Raw genomic sequence first — 16,468 nt, 5'->3', positions numbered from 1 at the left:
TAAAAATCATAAAAAAAAAAAATCCAAAGAAAACATGTAAAATATTTGGCAAAACTGTATTCAAGTGTAATATATAACGTAAGGGTACCCAAATTGCACCGAGTACCCACATTGCACCTATTTAGAAAAAAATAGCAACAAAAATCTTACAAGATTTCCTAGAGACTAAACAATTTGTATTTTTATGATTTGATACTATGCACATCTTTCAACATAGATAAACAAATTTAGATATACACAAAACGTTCATAGTTTTTATCAACAGATGGACTGTTTACTGAAAAAGCAAAATGTACGAAAACGTCACCATGCGACGTCATCAAAACGTCATCTTTTTAAAATTAGCAAATACAATATATTATAAGTATCCATTTCGTAAAATATGAAGAGTAAGCATGGACAAATATCCAATTGTTAAGAATATTTGAAGAAATTAAACAAAAGCCCGGTTATTAGACTTTTGACGATGTGAATCTAAGCATGGATGCAATTTGGGTACTCCTCATTACAGAATCATGGATAGTTTGGAGGTTGATTCAAACCCATTTTTCAATGACTCAATATGGATTAAAATTTAAATTGGTGTACCTATACAATCAAGAAGGATATGGCTACAAAATAAACACAGTATGGACATTTTTTTCTTGATCATAAAAAAACGTAGGTGAAAAAACTGTCAAAATAGGTGCAATTTGGGTACCGTCACGTTAGAGATGGGTAATTCTTTTGCTTTATGTATTTATGGAAAACTTTCTTTGTATATCATTTTGCCTCTTGAGTTAAATTTCATTAATATTCATCAACTTGCAAGTGAAAAAGCATTTTCGCTCATTCTTTTCCTTAGAATTGCACTTTCAATTCACATAATTCTGTAATGTTTTACGCATCATTATTGTCTTTCAATAAAACATAAAAACGATCTAACATTTGTACTATATTCGTAGTCAACACCAAAAATGTCATCCTATCATTGTTTTTTTTCGACTTCACGTACTTAACATTTTACTGTTCCAAGTCAAGACCAAACTACTTCAAATTTACATCGTGTAGTCCAAAGTCAACACATTTTATGATAAGCCTCTCGTGACGTCATAATGATATAACATAGCTATCTTAGCTCAACAACACGTACTTTCAACTGCACGTCGTGAAGTTTTGAATGAGCATATTGTATGGCCAGCCCATCATGCATTATTATAATATAACATCGTGATATCATAGATCAACATCACATACTCTCAACTGTACGTCATGTAGTTTTGAATGATCATATTGTATGGCAAGCCTATCGTGATATTATTATGATATGACATCCTGCTATCATAGCTCAACAACACATACGTTTAACTGTACGTTGTGTAGTTTTAAATGAGCATAGTGTATGGTAAGCTTATCACGAAATTCAAATGATATAATAACATGCTATCATAGCTTAACATCACATACTTTCAACTGTACGTTGTGTAGTTTTAAATGAGCATAGTGTATGGTAAGCCTATCATGAAATTCAAATGATATAACAAAATGCTATCATAGCTTAACATCACATACTTTCAACTGAACGTTGTGTAGTTTTAAATGAGCATATCGTGTGGTAAGCCAATCGTGACATTATATTGATATAACAGAATGCTATCTTAGCTTAACATTACAAAATTTCAATTGTACGTCTTGTAGTTTCGAGTGAGCATAGTGTATTGTTAGCCCATCGTGAAATTTTAATGATAAACCATCGTGATATCTTAGCTTAACATCATGTACTTTTAACGTTGCATCGTGTTGCTTTAATTAAACACATTGTATGGTGGGCCTTTCGTTTCAATATAGTGGTGTAGCATCGTGTTGTCTTAACTTAACATCATGTACTTTCAACTGAACATCATGGTGTTTTAAATCAACAGATTGCATGATAGACCTATCGCAATATCAAAATGAGATAACATCGTACTATTTCAGCTAAACATTTATTAATAACAAGTCAGCACCATACACTGTAGCAGTTCAATTTATTTGTTATCATAGCAATCGAAGTAAATGTCTGAGCATTATCCATCTGCAAGCTAACATCATTTACTTTAAACTCAACGTAAGGTGTGTTCTGCATATCATCACAACATCGTGACTTATCATTATACAATCACGACTACAGCCCTTGTCATTGCAAGTCAACATTGCACAGATTCAACTAAGCATATCATACTTCAGAGTTAGCATTTTGATGACTCGATTCAACATCACGCTGTCTTAACTTTACACTTTAAGCTTCAGCATAACGTTTCGTAAACGTCTAATATATGACAGCTGAGGCTTTCCATATACATATATAATCTATTTTCCCCTTATTGTTCAATTGTAATAGTTTATTAATTGTCTGGCTTATAAATCCAACCCACTTGTCTGTCAAAGCATTTAAGCTCCGCCTTTGCACATGAAATTGACAAATGCAATGATTGACATAAAAAAAAAACAATGGTCTGTTGCAACAGCAAGGCATACTATTTTCGCATATTGCAGTTTACGCTATATATTTCTTTAACAAACTATGCAAAAATAGAGCAACTTTACTATAGAAGAAAATTCTTACTGGGGCAAATTTCTAGTATGCTATCAGAAATAACTGGCATGCATGTGTGACTTATATATATTTCCTCTCTTCCTCTTAGTATTTTTGTATTTTGTAAATGAGGTTTGTTGTGTTAACAAAGAATAGAAATTCTATAGTGTGTATCGATGCTTTTTTTATAGCAATATCCATACTTCAAATTATTGTACAAGTTATAAGTGAAATTTTGTACAAGCACTTTTTGTACAAATTACAATTTGTACAAAGTCAAAATACAAATTATAATTTGTACATTTTTTTTGTACAAAATGATAACTTGTATACAGCATATACATACCCGTAGCCAAGGGGGTTCCGGGGGTTCGGACGAACCCCCCTTATTGTGACTGTTAAAGTCGAGTTCATGAGTCCAAATACTCCCCTTCCTTGGAAATATCTGGCTACGGGCTTGATATATATCATGTATGAAATGCTTATTATTAATATTAACAGGTAATAAATATGTACATAAACTCATCATAGATATCAGGACTAAATTTTGTTTATATGCCAGACGCATGTTTCGTCTACAAAAGACTCATCAGTGCCGCTCGAAACCAAAAAAGTTAAAAAGGCCAAATAAAGTACGAAGTTGAAGAGCATTGAGGACCAAAATTCCTAAAAGTTTTGCAAAATCCAGGTACGGTTATCTAAGCCTGAGGTAGGAAAGCCTTAGTATTTAAAAAATTCAAAATTTTGTAAACAGTTAATTTATAAATATAACACAGGACTCTACAGTGCGATAGTCTACTCTGAAGTGTAATGGTCATGCTAAAGTGTGATGCTGTCTCACGCTAAAGTGTGGTGATATTTTGTTGGCTAATGCACCATAGTGTATCATGCTAAAATGCAATGGACCAATAGTATAGGTTTGGGGGATTTAAACGTTAAAGTACATGGATTTAAAAAAAATAGTCTTTTTGCAATAGCTAGTATACATGGTATATACATATGCTAAGGTATAACATATGAAATAGGTTTAGTTATAATTTACCAATAGGCTTTAAAAGTGATTGTTTCTAAATTTAGAAGACCAACCATGTACTTATTGCTAAAAAATATTTTAGGTGTCTCAAAATACTGTATGTCCTGTCATATGGTTTTTTTTTCACAATTTGGGCGTATTAAATATTTGGATACTTAGTGTGACTTGTTTTTAACACAGTCTATCAATAATGTGAACACCCTCCTTACAGTCGTCACTGTAAGTTACAAATATCTTTATTTTACAGACATTAATTTTCAATAAAATCAACATTAATTTAATGGGACCCCTAAGTAGACTGCAACATAAACACAGATTATAATGTATCTATTCATTCCAATAGAAGCAGGATACAGGTAACCTATGTATATACTATTTTGTATCTATATAGGAATTTGGTCAACTGCAGGACACAAGTCCTTCTTTCAGCACCTGAAAAAATAAACACATTGGTTTCAGCAGGCAAAGCTTGTTTAGGTTTGAAATCAAGTCATGGATATATTGGTTTAAGAGTAGTTAATCAAATATTTCCAGACAATAACTTGTGTATAACTGTATGGATCTCTCTGACATTGTAAAAGCAAACATTTTTTTTTTAATATAAAAAAGAAGATGTGGTATGATTGCCAATGAGACAACTATCCACAAAAGATCAAAATGACACAGACATTAATAACTATAGGGCACTGTACGGCCTTCAACAATGAGCAAAGACCATACCGCATAGTCAGCTATAAAAGGCCCCGATAAGACAATGTAAAACAATAAAAACGAGAAAACTAACAGCCTAATTTATGTAAAAAAATGAACGAAAAACAAATATGTAACACATAAACAAACGACAACGACTAAATTTACAGGCTCCTGACTTGGGACAGGCACATACATAAATAATATGGCGGGGTTAAACATGTTAGCAGGATCCCAACTATCTCCCTATCCTGGGACAGTGGTATAACAGTACTACATAAGAACAAACTATAAAAATCAGTTGAAAAAGGCTTTACTCATCAGATGGACCATAATAGATATAGGAAGATGTGGTGTGAGTGCCAATGAGACAACTCTCCATCCAAGTAGCAATTTAAAAAGTAAACCATTATAGGTTAAAGTACGGCCTTCAACACAGAGCCTTGGCTCACACCGAACAACAAGCTATAAAGGGCCCCAAAATTACTAGTTTAAGACCATAAGACCATATTCATTCCGTGTCAGAAACCCATGCTCTGTCAATTTTTTAATCACAATCCAAATTCAGAGCTAAATCCAGCTTGGATCTTGTGTCCATACTTGCCCCAACTGTACAGGGTTCGACCTCTCGGGTCGTCAAAAGCTGCACCCTGCCGAGCATCTGGTTGGTTAATATAAACGACTGTAAGGGTAAACGTCATAATCCAACTATGTTTCTATGTCTATACTATTGCGGACCATCTTCAAAATACTAATACCTCTAAAGTAGGGTTGGGATTGATTTTGTGGGTTATGGTACCAACAGATTATCAATAAGGATCCAAAAGAGGCGCAAATAAGCATTTTTGTAGTTTCCAGACAATAACGTGTAAGTTAAGTATATGAAACACTCTGAAATTGTACTACTTTAGCGTTCTGGTATGTTATAGGCATCATACTTTAGTGTAGACCATCACAGTTTAGCGTGACTATCATAATATTTTAGAGTCATACTGTACAAATATATAACTTAGGGGTGTCAAATTATTATCCAGGATGAGCAATACTCCAGGAAATCGGTTCACAACAAACATAAGTACTGATATAAAAGAGGGACGAAAGATACCAAAGGGACAGTCAAACCCATATAAGAGTAGAACTGTACTGAACTAATATAATTAAAACCAAAGAAATAATTCTGTTAAATATTCAAATGAATGGTTTTCTCCTTTTTAGCTCACCTGGCCCAAAGGGCCAAGTGAGCTTTTCCCATCACTTGGCGTCCGGCGTCCGGCGTCTGGCGTCATCCGGCGTCGTTAGCTTTAACACAAATCTTCTCCACTGAAACTACTAGGCCAAATTGAACCAAACTATCTTGTTTAAAAATGTCCGATGGCCCTGTCAACCAACCAAGATGGCCGCCATGGCTAAAAATAGAACATAGGGGTAAAATACAGTTTTTGGCTTATAACTCAAAAACCAAAGCATTTAGGAGCAAATCTGACAGTGGATAAATTTGTTCATCAGGTCAACATCTATCTGCCCTGAAATTTTCAGATGAATTGGACAACCCGTTTTTGGGTTGCTGCCCCTGAATCGGTAATTTTAAGGAAATTTTGCTGTTTTAAGCTCACCTGGCCTAAAAGGCCATGTGACCTTTTCTCATCACTTGGCGTGCGTCGTCGTCTGTCGTCGTTAACAATTTTTCAAACATCTTCTCCTCTGAAGCTACTGAATGGATTTGAATGAAACTTAGCATGACTGTTCCTTAGATTATCTTGCACAAAGTGTGTGCTTCAATTTTTGATCCGTCAAAAACATGGCCGCCGTTACTTAAAATAGAACATAGGGGTCAAATGCAGTTTTTGGCTTATATCTCGAAAACGAAAGCATTTAGAGCAAATCTGACATGGGGTAAAAATTTTCATTAGGTCAAGATCTATCAGCCCTGTAATTTTCAGATGAATCAAACAAACCATTGTTGGGTTGCTTCCACTTAAATGGTAATTTTAAGGAAATTTTGAAGTTTTTGGTCATTATCTTGAATATAGTTATAGATAAAGATAAACTGTAAACAGCAAAAATGATCAGCAAAGTAAGATCTACAAATAAGTTAATTTGACCAAAATTGTCACTTGACCCCTTAAGGGGTTATTGTCCTTTAATGACAATTTTTCACAATTTGTTCATCATATTTGCTTACTTTAAAAAATCTTCTCCTCTAAAGCTACTCATCCAAATTCAACCAAACTTCAACTGAATGATCAGTACGGTGTATAAAATAAAGTTTGTGCTTTATTTTTTATTTCGTCAAAAAACATGGCCATTATGGCTAAAAATAGAACACAGGGTAAAATGCAGTTTTTGACTTATATCTCAAAAACTCCAGCATTTAGAGCAAATAAGACAAGAAGTTAAAGTATTTATTAGGTCAAAGTCTACCTGTCCTGAAATTTTCAGCCGAATTGGGTAACTGGTTTTTCAGGTATAATGCCCCTGAATTGATGTTTTAAAGAAATTTTGCAGTTTTTATCTTGAATATTATTATAGATACAGATATAAAACTGTTAATAGCAAAAATGCTAAGCAAAGTAAGATCTACAAATAAGTCAATTTAACCAAAATTGTCAATTGACCCCTTACGGAGTTATTGCCCTTTAAAGACTTTTTTCACAATTTGTTCATCATGTTGACTTACTTTAAAAAACTTCTCCTTGAAACTGCTGTATCAATTTCAGCCAAACTTAGGCGAAATGAGTTTCAGAGTATCTAGTATAAATTTTATGTTTCATTTCCTTGTATGTCAAGAAACATAGCTCCTATGGCTAAAATAGAACATAGGAGAAAATGATTTTTATTTGCTTTTGAAGAAAATAGGACGTTTCAAAGAACATTTAAATAAATTGAAAAGCCAAAATAATCATTGATGAGAGATTTAACCAAAAAAATTAGGGTGAGCGATTCAGGCTCTTGAGAGCCTCTTGTTTGTTATTATCTTGAATATAATTATAGATAGAGATAAACTGTAAACAGCAATAATGTTCAGCAAAGTAAGATTTACAAATAAGTCAACGTGACTGAAATGGTCAATTGACCTCCTATGGAGTTATTGTCCTTTATAGTCAATTTTTAACAATTTTCATAAAATTTGTAAATTTTTTCACTGAAACTATTGGGCCAATTTCATTATAGATAGAGATAATTTTAAGCAGCAAGAATGATCAGTAAAGTAAGATGTACAAACACATCACCATCACCTAAACACAATTTTGTCATGAATCCTTCTGCGTCCTTTGTTTAATATTCACATAGACCAAGGAGAGCGACACAGGCTCTTTAGAGCCTCTAGTTTGAATCAATAAGAACTACACAATAATAACTTCCTCTTAAAAAAAGAAAGCTATACATCATTGACTTAAAAAACACCTGGCCCAAAGGGGTAAATCTTAGTTATCTTTTACAAAAATCTTCTCTTCTGAAACTACTTGGCCAAATCAATCCAAACTTGGCCACAACCATCTTTGGGGTATGTAGTTTCAAAAATGTGTGCGGTGACCCGGCCATCCAATCAATATTATGGCTGCCATGGCTAAAAATAGAATATGGGGTAAAATGCAGTTTTTGGCTTATAACTCAAAAACCAAAGCATTTATAGTAAATCTGACAGGGGTCAAATTGTTTAACAGGTCAAGATCTACCTGCCCTGAAATTTTCTGATGAATCTGACAACTCAGTTTTGGGATGCCGCCCCAGAATTAGTAATTTTAACGAAATTTTGCTGTTTTTGGTTATTATCTTGAATATTATTATAGATAGAGATAAACTGTACACAGCAATAATGGTCAAGATCTACCTGCCCTGAAATTTTCTGATGAATCTGACAACCCAGTTTTGGGATGCCGCCCCAGAATTAGTAATTTTAACGAAATTTTGCTGTTTTTGGTTATTATCTTGAATAATATTATAGATAGAGATAAACTGTAAACAGCAATAATGTTCAGCAAAATAAGAGATACAAATAAGTCAAATGACCACAATGGTCAGTTGACCCGTTTAGGAGTTATTGCCCTTTATATATAGTCAATTTTTAACCATTTTTTCGTAAATCTTAGTAATTCTTTTACAAAAATCTTCTCCTCTAAAACTGCTTGGCCAAATCAATCCAAACTTGGCCACAACCATCTTTGGGGTATGTAGTTTCAAAAATGTGTGCGGTGACCCGGCCATCCAATCAATATTATGGCTGCCATGGCTAAAAATAGAATCTGGGGTAAAATGCAGTTTTTGGCTTATAACTCAAAATCAAAGCATTTATAGTAAATCTGACAAGGGTCAAATTGTTTATCAGGTCAAGATCTACCTGCCCTGAAATTTTCTGATGAATCTGACAACTCAGTTTTGGGATGCCGCCCCAGAATTAGTAATTTTAACGAAATTTTGCTGTTTTTTGGTTATTATCTTGAATATTATTATAGATAGAGATAAACTGTACACAGTAATAATGGTCACGATCTACCTGCCCTAAAATTTTCTGATGAATCTGACAACCCAGTTTTGGGATGCCGCCCCAGAATAAGTAATTATAACGAAATTTTGCTGTTTTTGGTTATTATCTTGAATATTATTATAGATAGAGATAAACTGTACACAGCAATAATGTTCAGCAAAATAAGATTTACAAATAAGCCAAATGACCACAATGGTCAGTTGACCCGTGTAGGAGTTATTGCCCTTTATAGTCAAAAATCTTCTCCTCTAAAACTGCTTGGCCAAATCAATCCAAACTTGGCCACAACCATCTTTGGGGTATGTAGTTTCAAAAATGTGTGCGGTGACCCGGCAACCAACCAAAATGGCCGCCATCGCTAAAATTGAACATAGGGGTAAAATGCAGTTTTTGGCTTAAAACATAAAAACCAAAGCATTTAGAGCAAATCTTGAGTAAAGGTGTTTATCAGGTCTAGATTTATCTGCTCTGAAATTTTGGGATGAATCGGACAACCCGTTGTTTGGTTGCTGCTCCTGTTCAGCAAAGTAAGATTTACAAATAAGTCAACGTTACTGAAATGGTCAATTGACCCCCTATGGAGTTACCGATGACATCAACTAACTGGAGCTGAATGGTAAGTATAACTTTTTATTTCACTGCAATCATTTCACTTTAACAACCTGTCACAGGAGCAATCTGTTAAAAATCTTTTACCAGTTGATCAGATTATGGCAGAGGAATAAAACTGCAATTTGGTTAAACTGTTTTAGACATAAACATGTACATTGTTATTGTGATACCGCAAAGTCAATCTACTTATATGGGGATGGATGTCTATATAGATAACAATTTTGTGAAATGTAAGATGGATGCCTGGATTGCTATGGATTGTTAGTTCTTTTTGATGCCAAGAGTAGGGCAGACTAAATTTGAACTTGTAAGTTTTATGTAAGTTATCAAGCATGGCAAAAAGTGTATACTTTAAAAGTGAGAGATATATAATTCTATATTTGCAGGCTGTTGATAGATTAGGTGGGCAACAGATGAAACAGGAGTGTGATCTTCTGAAAACCAAACCTTTTGATCAAATCAACCAAGAAATAATGATAGACATTAAACATTCCAATAATGAAAACTGGGAACTAAAAGAATCATTTGAAAGTTTTAAAAAATCTCATGCTGAAGTAGAAAAAACGTTGAGGGGTATGTTAATTTATTAAGAAGTCAGATTGTAGTTGATGTATTGAAATGTGATTTACCATCACTTTATTAATAATAACTTATCGACAAATTAATATCATGTGGTTAATTTGATTTGATAAATTTTGTATGGCTTTGACCATATTGACTTTTTATTCGACCGCAAATGTTTGTGTGTTCTTATACCATGGCTATATCAGCACCTATCAGTCGGAAACCAGGTTGGAATAGAACAAACCAATCGACGCTCTTTGTTAGAGAAGGCGATAAATGTTTACTGTATTGTTTACTATAGTGACAAAGGAGTAGGTTCGATAAGGACCGATTTTGGCCTCAAATTTCAGGTTCATCTAACAAAAGATTTTGACATCTTTTCAAACACTTAAGTGTCTATTTCATTTGAATCAATTAGTTTATGTGAAAGATTTGAACTGATTTAGTCATTAAAGACGATCTGATTCAAGCTCAAATATGAAAAATCATCAAAATATGCCGAAAAATGTCACTTTTCGGATGGTTTTTGTCAAAAATGAAAGTGGCCGCATCCGTGTTCATCCTCAACCTTTATATATGTTATGTATTATCATAAAATACAACTTCCATTTCAATATTAAGGATGAACACGAATGCGGCCACTTTTGTTTTACACGAAAACCGTCTAAAATTTAACTAAAATGCTAGAATTTTGTAGAATTCAGTAATTTAGCATGACTTTAAGGTACCAGTACCCGAAATATGTTCATTGTATAGTCAAAAATAGCCCATATTTATGAAGCAGAAGCACTCTACTGTTCAATAAATAACTAAAAGTTAACATTTTAACAATTTTGTAAAACTGCTATATTTTGAGGCCAAAAAGGGCTCTTACCGGACCTACTGCTTTTAAAAAGTTAATAGAAACAAACAAAATTGCAATTTTCTTCTAAATTACGGAGTGTTAAATTTAAAAACACCATTTGCATTTAAGTTTCCAATTTATCTACCTTCCCTAGATCTTCTATCAATTTCTTCATTTTCCATCAGCACTTGATGGACAATTGATGGAAATTTGATGGTACTTGATGGAATTCCATCCCAAACCAAAAAAAATCATGAAAGGATGATGGAAATTAGGAATATTTTTTCCATCAGCCTTCTTTTGATGGAAAATTTGATGGCATCTATAACCCCTGATGGAAAATTGGATGGCATTTTTACCATTTGATGGAAAATTGGATGGAATTTTTACCCCCTGATGGAAAATATGATGGCACTTATTCCATCTGATGTTAAATAGGATGGAAATGAAAAAAGTTTGATGGAAATTGGACTTAAACACTTTTTTTTTATGGAAAGAGGGATGGAATTTAGACTCTGTCATTTTTGTTGATGGAAAAAAACTTTGAAATTTTTCCATCACAGGTGTCAGTTGCCAATTTGTTTTTCTTTAACCTTTGTGTAAAGGATGTGACATCATTAATGAACACAGAGTTTGAGGTCCAATGAGAATAGCACATGTTTTTATGCATTTTTCTGCAATATCTCTAACTTATAACATAAAGATAAACTATAAACAATAAATAAATATTTTTTATATAATTTATAGCAATTATGCAAGATTTAGATAATTAAACAGTATATATAAGGGGCACATTTCAAAGGAATCAAATTGTCACAAGACCCTACATAACCTCAATAAATCAACAAATTCAAATTTGAACTTTTATGAACATGCAGACAAGAAGCAAAGATGTCTTCTGTCATTAACAAATTATGAATTTTACAATGGATTTAGATCAAAATATTCTTATTAATTGACTGGGATTGAAAAGTGCAGATGTATTCTTCTGATGACATTGTTTCTTGGATTAAGGAAGATTAGTGTGAACACATGTTCTGGATTAAATCTTTTGGTAAGTACAGTGTATTAGAATTTCCACCATTTTGAATATATGTGCATGCTATTTTAAATCAAAGTTAAGTGACATTTAAAATGTTTTATTAGCTTTTCAGAGTCAAGAGAAAAAACTAGACCAAAGATTTACAAAAATTTATTTATCAAGAAGATGTGGTATACATGGTATAATTGCCATTGAGACAACTATCAACAAGAGACCAAATGACACAAAAAATGTGCTTAACATATAAAATTGTGTACGACAGGAATCATATTTTGTATCATTTTAAAACAATATTTGTTTTATAAAATTATTTAGTACTTAATTCCAATGAAATAATTTTGCTATAAAATTAGAGATCTGTGGTATGACTGACAATTATACATTTAATATATCCACAGATGACAAGTAACTAATAACCTTACTTTATGTCTTTACAATGTTAACTTATTCTAATTTATCATGTTTATAATATGCTAGATTCTTTTACTTTTATTTTGCAGAATTTGCCATCAACTAATTCAACTTTAAGGACAGAGATTCCAATGGGACACTGAACAAAAAGATACACACATGTAACTGGACTACATATAGACAACAGAGAACAAATATTGTTTTATGACATCACAGAAAATGCCATATATATATGGAAAGATTTTCAAATTCAATCTGATGGTCAATTCTCCATCAAGTTTCCATGCACTTTACAAGTAATGGAAAATATTCCATCAATTATCCATCAGATGGCAAAAATACCATCAATTATCCATCAGATGGAAATTATGCCGTCAATTTTCCACCATTATGAACACAAATTCCATCAAAAAATTTCCATCAACCATTTTCCATCATTGATGGAAAGGTGTTCCAATACTCCATCAACATGATGGAATTTGATGGCATTTGTTCCATCACAAAAATCCATCATGTTTGATGGAAAGTCTAGTAGTACATAATTAAGCAGAACAATTAGATATCAAGTCGACGACATGGGTATCTTTCCAGTTGGATGAAAAAATACATAACCTCCGATTTTTTTGAAAAAAATTACCACGTACAAAAAACATATCAATCTATTAGTTCAGTAATTTTCGTGTCTGCCCTTCCATTATGTTGCTGAAGAAAAAATTCCAAAAAATGGGTAACAATTGTATCGAAAAGAGAAAATCGAGTGCACCCTTTTATGTTAGGGCGTGTTTGAGTTGAGTATTTTGTCTTGATATCGTACAAAGTAAGAATATTTTATCTCTTCAGATTCTATCATTTTTAACCAAGTGAGCTTTTCTTATCACTTGGCATCCGGCCTCTGTCGTCGTCGTCGTCGTCCGTCGTCGTTAACTTTTACAAAAATCTTCTCCTCTGAAACAACTGGGCCAAATTAAACCAAACTTGGCCACAATCATCATTGGGGTATCAAGTTTAAAAAATGTGTGGCGTGACCTACCAAACCAACCAAGATGGCCGCCATGGCTTAAAATAGAACATAGGGGTAAAATGCAGTTTTTGGCTTATAACTCAAAAACCAAAGCATTTAGAGCAAATCTGACACGGTTTTAATTGTTTATCAGGTCAAGATCTATCTGCCCTAAAATTTTCAGTAGAATCGGACAACCCCGTTGTTGGGTTGCTGCCCCTGAATTGGTAATTTTAGGAAAATTTTGCTGTTTTTATACGACCGCAAATTTTGAAAAAAATTTCGTCGTATATTGCTATCACGTTGGCGTCGTCGTCGTCGTCGTCGTCGTCGTCGTCGTCGTCGTCCTCGTCGTCCTCGTCGTCGTCGTCGTCGTCCGAATACTTTTAGTTTTCGCACTCTAACTTTAGTAAAAGTGAATATAAATCTATAAAATTTTATTACAAGTTTTATGACCACAAAAGGAAGGTTGGTATTGATTTTGGGAGTTTTGGTCCCAACATTTTAGGAATTAGGGGCCAAAAAGGGCCCAAATAAGCATTTTCTTGGTTTTCGCACTATAACTTTAGTTCAAGTTAATAGAAATCTATGAAATTTTGACACAAGGTTTATGACCACAAAAGAAAGGTTGGGATTGATTTTGGGAGTTTTGGTTTCAACAGTGTAGGAATTAGGGGCCAAAAAAGGGCCCAAATAAGCATTATTCTTGGTTTTCGCACAATAACTTTAGTTTAAGTAATTAGAAAATTATGAAATTTAAACACAATGTTTATGACCACAAAAGGAAGGTTGGTATTGATTTTGGGAGTTTAGGTCCAAACAGTTTAGGAATTAGGGGCCAAAAAGGGACCCAAATAAGCATTTTTCTTGGTTTTTCGCACCATAACTTTAGTATAAGTAAATAGAAATCTATGAAATTTAAACACAAGGTTTATGACCATAAAAGGAAGGTTGGTAATGATTTTGGGAGTTTTGGTCCCAACAGTTTAGGAATAAGGGGGCCAACGGGTCCAAAATTAAACTTTGTTTGATTTCATCAAAATTGAATAATTGGGGTTCTTTGATATGCCGAATCTAACTGTGTATGTAGATTTTTAACTTTTGGTCCCGTTTTCAAATTGGTCTACATTAAGGTCCAAAGGGTCCAAAATTAAACTTAGTTTGATTTTGACAAAAAATTAATCGGTTGGGTTCTTTGATATGCTGAATCTAAAAATGTACTTAGATTCTTGATTATTGGCCCAGTTTTCAAGTTGGTCCAAATCGGGGTCCAAAATTAAACTTTGTTTGATTTCATCAAAAATTGAATAAATGGGGTTCTTTGATATGCCAAATCTAACTGTGTATGTAGATTCCTCATTTTTGGTCTTGTTTTCAAATTGGTCTACATTAAAGTCCAAAGGGTCCAAAATTAAACTTAGTTTGATTTTAACAAAAATTGAAATCTTGGGGTTCTTTGATATGCTGAATCCAAACATGTACTTAGATTTTTGATTATGGGCCCAGTTTTCAAGTTGGTCCAAATATGGATCTCAAATTATTATATTAAGTTTTGTGCAATAGCAAGTCTTTTCAATTGCACAGTATTGCACAATGGCAAGAAATATCTTATTGCAAAATATTGTGAAATACAATTTTGTTTTTAATTAGAGTTATCTTTCTTTGTCCAGAAAAGTAAGCAAGAAATATTTAATTGTAAGAATTTTTTTTATTTGGAGTTATCTTTCTTTGTCCAGAATAGAAAGCAAGAAATATCTAATTGTAAGATTTTTTTTTATTTGGAGTTATCTTTCTTTGTCCAGAATCAACTTAAATCTTTGTTATATATACAATATACAATGTATATTCACTTTTTACTACCAACTGATAAATTAAAATAATCTTTACCATTCAGTGATAACAAGCAGTTTTTTTTACATCTTAATATTTTATGATGTATTTAAATGAGTAGTAATTGTTGCAAACTCCATTAGAAATTTTAATTGAGATTAGTTTTGGAATAAGGGAATGGGGGATGTGATTAAAAAAATTGGGTTCAATTTTCTCATTTGAAATTTCATAAATAAAAAGAAAATTTCTTCAAACCTTTTTTTGAGAGGAATAATATTCAACAGCATAGTGAATTGCTCTAAGAGAAAACAAAAATTTTAATTTCATTAGAACACATTCATTCTGTGTCAGAAACCTATGCTGTGTCAACTATTTAATCACAATCCAAATTTAGAGCTGAATCCAGCTTGAATGTTGTGTCCATACTTGCCCCAACCGTTCAGGGTTCAACCTCTGCGGTCGTATAAAGCTACGCCCTGCGGATCATCTGGTTGGTTATTATCTTGAATATTATTAAAGATAGAGATAAACTGTTGACAGCAATAATGTTCAGCAAAGTAAGATTTACAAATAAGTCAACATGACCAAAATGATTAGTCGACCCCTTTAGGAGTTATTGCCCTGTAAAGTCAATTTTTAATCATTTTTCGTAAATTTTATGTATCTTTTACAAAAATCTTCTCCTCTGAAACTGCTGGACCAAATTAATCCAAACTTGGCCACAATCATCTTTGGGGTATCTTGTTTAAAAAATGTGTGGCGTGACTCGCCAAACCAACCAAGATTGCTGCCATGGCTAAAAATAAAACATAGGGGTAAAACCCAGTTTTTGGCTTATAACTCAAAAACCAAAGCATTTAGAGAAAATCTGACAAGAGGTAAAATTGTTTATCAGGTCAAGATCTATCTGCCCTGAAATTTGCAGATGAATCAGAGAACCTGTTGTTGGGTTGCTGCCCTTGAATTGGTAATTTTAAGGAAATTTTGCTGTTTTTGGTTATTATCTTGAATACTATTATAGATAGGGATAAACTGTAAACAGCAATAATGTTCAGCAAAGTAAGATTTACAAATAAGTCAACATGACCAAAATGGTCAGTTGACCCCTTTAGGAGTTATTGCCCTTTAAAGTCAATTTTTAAGCATTTTTCGTAAATTTTATATATCTTTTACAAAAATCTCCTCTGAAACTGCTGGGCCAAATTAATCCAAACTTAGCCACGATCATATCTGGGGTATTTAGTTTTAAAAATGTGTGGCGTGACCCGCCAGACCAACCAAGATGGCCGCCATGGCTAAAAATAGAACATAGGGGTGAAATGCTGTTTTTGGCTTATAACTCAAAAACCAAAGCATTTAGAGCAAATCTAACATGGATAAAAAAAAATTATCAGGTCAAGAT

The 16,468-nt window shown here is 33.1% G+C and overlaps 1 protein-coding gene across 1 annotated transcript in view; it reads left to right on the top strand.

Moving 5' to 3' along the window:
• LOC134709890 (uncharacterized) overlaps window positions 1-16,468 on the top strand; it is a 214,468-nt gene that overhangs the window by 40,158 nt on the left and 157,842 nt on the right. The window contains exon 3 of the mRNA XM_063570018.1: window positions 9,762-9,948. Coding sequence (XP_063426088.1) covers window positions 9,762-9,948 — 187 coding nt within the window. The remainder of the gene's footprint in view (window positions 1-9,761; window positions 9,949-16,468) is intronic.

This window comes from Mytilus trossulus, chromosome 3 (genome assembly GCF_036588685.1).
Source record: "Mytilus trossulus isolate FHL-02 chromosome 3, PNRI_Mtr1.1.1.hap1, whole genome shotgun sequence".
NCBI lineage: Eukaryota > Metazoa > Mollusca > Bivalvia > Mytilida > Mytilidae > Mytilus > Mytilus trossulus.
This window is presented reverse-complemented; position numbering and strand designations above follow the sequence as displayed.